The sequence below is a fragment of the Lichenostomus cassidix genome, chromosome 2 (assembly GCF_008360975.1).
Source record: "Lichenostomus cassidix isolate B80296 chromosome 2, HeHo_3.0, whole genome shotgun sequence".
Lineage (NCBI taxonomy): Eukaryota > Metazoa > Chordata > Aves > Passeriformes > Meliphagidae > Lichenostomus > Lichenostomus cassidix.
The window spans coordinates 111,825,038-111,831,078 of NC_139482.1; the positions used below are offsets into that span (position 1 = coordinate 111,825,038).

The window sequence follows — 6,041 nt, forward strand, 5'->3', positions numbered from 1 at the left end:
AGGTTTACATATGAGAAAGTGAAGAAATGAAAAAGAAAAGCCTAATATTGACTTGGGATGCTCAATGAAAAGGGCAGGGAGCAAACTCCCAACAGAACTCCAGGATAAAGTGAGAAACACCCAAGCCCAGCTATACAATCCAATCTAATATAATCAGGGAAAATCACTGTTTCTGATTCCTAAAGCACATTAAAGGTGCCTCCATAGATATGTTTCAGTAATATGATGGAACCACCAAAAATGAAACTGTTGTGATATATGCAATGTGTCTACATTTCCCAGAATTATACCTATTCCTTAAGCTGTCCATTTATTCATGAAATGGGTGAAAAATCTATATTTTTTCCTCCCTATCAAACGTTTGAAATTACAGTTTATTTGCCTACATTTATAATCCTAATTTATTTGCTCTAATTTATTTAAGTTTATTTTGCAATCTGCAGCTTGATAATGTAATTACCCGCAGGGAGCCTGAATTTTTTCAGTTGGCGGTGCAAATACCACAGTTTCCTTGTGAATATGAAGTGATTTTCACTAGCGCTGCTACCTTGGTCACTGATCACCACTGACTGAATCAGTGCTATTCCCATCTGGACACAAGCCCACATTTTTTGATATGTGCCTAAACAGAATATAGAGCTTTATAGCTGAATGACAGATACCTCCATATCAGGTAACATAAAGATGTTGGTAGTCACCCCTACACCCATATGTACTAAGATTGAAGAAATATATCCCTGAGTTAAACAAACATAAAACATAGCTGTATAGTAGCAGGATAATTTAACTATGCACAGCTACCTTGAAGGGAAGAACTTTTACAAACCAGCAAAACAAAACAAAAGAATAGATCAAAGACATCAGAAGAGAAGGGAAAAAAATGAGAACATGGTGCTACATACCTGTATGTATGGATGTAATGCCACAATCAAGAAAATATCAAGCTTTGATCTATGAGAGACTGGAAACTTCAGTGATAAGATAGACCTTCTGTTTCTTAGTCATGAACAGCTTGGCTGCAATCTTCTGTCTTTGGTCAGGATACAGATAAGAACACCAAACTTCTGGCAGAGCTTTACACTTGACTAAACTACACGTTTTCAGCAACATTATTTTGGTATTTAATTTTGGGGTTTTGTATTCAATATGTTACAGGAAGAAAAAAGGAAAAAAAACCAGACCAGATATTGATGAAATTTAACAAACATGCAAACTTAATTGAAGTAAGAGTCTGCTCAGACTTGTGGACTTCAGCATCGACTGGCTAAAACCAGAGCATTGCATATTATAAGTAGTACCTTAGCTTCTACCTCTGCATACTTTCCTCAAGGATTTGAGGAGGAAGATTCTCTCCCAAAAATAATTAATGAAGAGAATCAGTTACAGTAATTGTTCACTTCCACTGTGGTTCAGCTAAACACAAATTCTCACACCCTTTTTAACCAACCAAAAATGAGAGTGTATGTAAAAGGCAATTGGAAAATACTGTTTTTCAAAACACTGTGGATACCAAAAGTTTACGTTGGGAAAGAAGGTGGTTTTGACTTTTGGAGTCCAGCCTATTTTTTCAAAACACAATCAAATCCAAGAATGAAATCAGTATTTAAAGTTGTTTCTCCTATTTATGGGAAGAACTGAACTGAGAGAAAGTGAGTCCAAGGTTTTGGTAAAAATTTGGAATATTAATGGAAATTGTCATTTGACATACCATCATTGGTATGCCACTCTATTAGATTTGATCCTGGGTTATGAAAGAAACGAGACTTTTTCTAAGTTTCATTTGCCCAAGGGAAAAAAAAAAAGGCGAAACAAGCCTGTAGAGATTCTGGTCTCACCACTGATTCAAACACAAGCACTTCACTGGCCTCCCCAAATCCAGCACTTTACACTACATATATAAAGGGAGATATTTACATGAAAACCCATGGATTGGAAGACCTGTGTGTGATGTTACTCAGAGAATTGCAACAAAAACATATCACAAATCAGATATACAACAGCAGTTTGTAACATCGCTCTCTCCTTCCCACCTGAATTTATGCTGCTGATAGCTGCTACAGCTATCAGGGAATCCCTGCTCTTTGGTAATCCTCCCTTTAAAGCCTTCGGAGCTTCCTTCACACTCGTGGCAAACAGCACAAGTGCCTGTGAGGAAGGGTTGCAGAGCTTCTGTCTGGTTTCTGCCACTTTCAAGAGCATGATAAAGCAAATGAAAAGAAAGTATGATTTTCAAAGATGTTGGATTCTTTCCAATGCCTCCATAATCAATTTAAAGAAGCACATGAAAGGTAAGCAGAACAAGTGAAGAGGATTTTCAAGAATATTTGCTCTTTATGTGGCTCTACACTCTTTGAAAATATGTGAAATTTCCCCCTAAAATCATAGACAGCAGATGTAAGTTTGCATTAGACTCAAAAGAGAACATGACCCCTTTTATATGATGGTAATTTTTTTGCAATTCCTTGATATTCAACAATCACAATTAATTAGCAAGCTACTTTTCAAAGTACTTAGTTAAAGTGTAAGAAAACAGAATGGGGACAGGCAGGTTGCTCTTTCTAGATCCAGAGAAAGCAGCTTGAACAGAAGCTTTTCAGAGAGGAGATTTTGCAGCTAATATATATTGCAGGATCTTTTCATGCACAGACTATAGGCAGTGATTCTTTTCCTTGCTTTAAATCACAAAAGGAAACCACAAGCAAACAATGGCTTTAAAAAGTGAAACAAAAGATAATTCAACTTCATATACAGAGCCCATTTGCCTCCCCACACTCCCCTTCATATCTATGTATATACACAAAGAAAAGACTTTTAAAACACCACATAATAAGTACCCAAACTTTTTACCAAAAATGAGAAAAATTCAGTTCTCACTCTAACTTCAAATATTTGAAAATTTGTTGCCTAAGAATTATCCTTTCTCCTACTTTTTTTCCTACATAGCCATCAGCTAGATGTATTCATCACTGCAATATATGTAATAAGTGTTACGCATTGGTTTCAATAATGATTCCACCAAATGAGGCTACCAGCATCTGTCTGCAAGCTGTAACATGCAACAAAAAGTGTTTTGTTGCTTAAATTGATCTGTTTTAGCAGTGTGATGTTATCATATTATTACAAGTGTGTTTAATCTATCTTTCGAAGAGGATGGGAATATTGCCTGTAAGCCACTGTAAGCCTTTACCCCATTTTAAAGGAAAAGTTAAAGATCAAAAGTAGAGAGCTTAAATGCACAAAGCCTTGGCACTCTCCTTCCGTTTCAGCACTCTGCACTGACCTCTACTGGTTTCTCCACTGTAGCTTTCATGAATATGAAACAATCCACATTTATTGAACTTTTGCACTTTTTGCTTCAAATTCAGGGATGAAGTAAATTTTATCCCACCCTGCTAACTTATCCCTGACTGAAGATCATAGAAACATCAAGCTTCCAACTACTGCTGGCAGTATATCTGTAGTGAACAAGATACCATGAAATATCATCTGTTAAAAAAACACCTCACAGTACATACACAGATGTAGATAGACATTAAATCTGAAAACCCTATCTTAACACATTTATTATTACTAATACGTTACTTTTTTTTTAATTTAATGGTTATCTCATGTCTTATATCATCATTAGATGTTTGCTTTATAAAATCCTGGTTTTTATTATACAATTTTAAGCATCTGACCCATGATGAAGACCAGAAGTACCACTGAAACAAAAATACTAAAGGCGTGAATATAAAGTTAATGTCTTTAATTATCCCCACTTGACATACTTTGGCTTCACAGAACATGCTTCTCTCTAGAAGGTTCTTCAGTGGAAATATTTGCTTTAGTTAGGGCAGAGCTTGCAGCTTTTTTAACCACACTCCATTGGATCAAAGTACAGTAGCAGGCTTGGCAATATAAAAGTATCACTGTAAATGCTTTGTCAAACCAAAGTCATTACTCTGTCTTACTGAGAGGACTGATGCATTCACCACATCTTTTATAAAACTAAATGAAGTTCAAACCATCCATTTTTCAAATGATCACAAGAAAAAACAAATCCCTAGTTCTTTATCTGCCTTACAGTAAAAAGCAACTCTAATTAGTCATAAGTAAATGAGCAAATTTTTCCATCCTCATTTACCAAAGAGCACTTTTGTTGTCAGCAAAACCCAAAACTTTCCAATATTTAAAGCAGATTTTTAGATTTCTTTGTTACGAAAGTCTTTAAGTATGAATAACAGTTTTACATATCATGAGAACTTCATTTCCTCTCACTGCTCTACCAGTGACTCCAAACAAATTTTAAAAAATTTTAAGTCACGTATACTGGCTGGAAAAAAACCCGACAATGGTTGACCACAAAAACAATGAAGCTTTGCTGGTATAGATAGTAAAGTGGATGACATATTGTTAATTAAATTTCAGAAAAACAAGACCTGTATTAGTCATGAAAGTATTTTGTGTAATAATGCATTTTTCTTTCATTTTCCATAAAAACAGTTTTAGATCCTCAATGTGAACAAATCGCTCAGATATTCAGCATGAATCTATAATATTTTACACTGTATAATTATCTGAATCAGACATCTTGGCTTTTTGTTTGTTTGATTTTGTTGGGGTTTTTTTCGGTTTGGGTTTTTTTTTTTTTTTTAATAAATCATCATCTCCGACTTGTGGAACTCTCCTGTTTCTCTCCCTCCTTTCACGGCAGCTGAAGCTCGCACCTCTCCATCCTGTCAGTGCTCAGAAGCCGGAGCAGCATCCTGGGGAAGCCCTGGAGAGGGTCAGGGATGCCTGAGGAAGCCCTGGAGAGGGTCAGGGATGCCGGGCAGCCCGGAGGTGCCGCTCGATCCCCCCACTCCGCTCCGCTCCGCTCCGCTCCGCCCGGCGCTGGCCAGCAGAGGGAGGGAGCAGAAGGGGTGTCCGCACCGCCCGCAGCCCCCAGGGCATCCCACCCCTCTGCTCTGCCTCAGCAGCCTCAGCTTCACCCGTGATGAAAACCCACACCTGGTCCTACCCAGAGAGCGCAGTGACGCTGGTTTATGTCGCTTTTCCTTCTTACCTTCGCCCAGTGGCTGAGGGTGGGTGTCCGCAGGGTTGCCGTTCCCTGGTCTGGCTGGGTTTGCCACCGCTCCGATACTCCCACTGCTGCTTCTAGGACTTGGATGAACAACTGGATCTGATCTGCTTATTCTGGTCTGTGTTAGAAAGAAAACATTTTGATGCTCTTTCACTAGAACTGGGCCTTTGCTCGATGAGCAAGTATATAATAGTTCGGAGATTTGCAAATCAGCACCTTTTTCAGTAAATGGGAAATAGAAAATCTCGTTAAGACTTCCTATAACTTATGAAGGACTGAAAGACATTGATTTTCACTGAACAAAGTGTTGATTGGATCACCATCAGACCATCTTCTTTCCAAAAGGCATTTTAAAGCAGTACTTTTGGTCAGCTCCGTGCAAAATATTCCACAACAGCCCCAAAAACTTTTCCTTACCTCTGGTATCCCAGTGAGGTCACATTCTGTTAAAAACATCCTGTCAAGCTTGGTACAAAAGGGCTCCAAAGAATCAGAATGCAGAAGCTATGCAACTTGCTGACTAACTTTGCTCTGTATTATTTACCAACCACACAAAGAAAATGCTGTCTATTCAAAACACAGTTCAAAACTCTCTTCACAGAAAGTGAGTGAACAAACAGTCCCATGTCCGACGCTGTAGTCACATCTCCCATGAGGCCCGGTGATAGCTCTGGGGCATGGGACGGAGTGACACCACCAGCAGTCTCTACAAGGCACTTTTGTAAACAAGTTGTGTGTGTGTGCAGAGGAGGAGGAGGAGGAGGCAAGTGTTACTCTTTCTCTGTCTTTACATTACTCTTTATTTGCTTTATCAGGTCAAAGCAGAACTTCAGTCTCGCTTAGTCTACTGGGTGTGTTTGCTATAGTACTTGCACATGATTTTCTTCATTATAACATTTATTTTCTTCCAGAAGGGATCCGAAAGGAACATATGGAATTCGTGTAGGATCTAGATTTGGAACCCTGGAGCCCAGCT

At 38.4% G+C, this 6,041-nt stretch overlaps 1 protein-coding gene across 1 annotated transcript in view; it reads right to left on the bottom strand.

The window, feature by feature from the left end:
* ST18 (ST18 C2H2C-type zinc finger transcription factor) overlaps nucleotides 1–5,730 on the bottom strand; it is a 169,186-nt gene extending 163,456 nt beyond the window's left edge. Inside the window, exons 1-2 of the mRNA XM_085052832.1 lie at nucleotides 5,483–5,730; nucleotides 5,048–5,183 (exon numbers count right to left, since the gene is read on the bottom strand). Of these exons, the coding sequence (XP_084908958.1) occupies nucleotides 5,048–5,183; nucleotides 5,483–5,521 (175 nt within the window). The 5' untranslated portion in view covers nucleotides 5,522–5,730. The remainder of the gene's footprint in view (nucleotides 1–5,047; nucleotides 5,184–5,482) is intronic.
* Nucleotides 5,731–6,041: the final 311 nt, after the last annotated feature.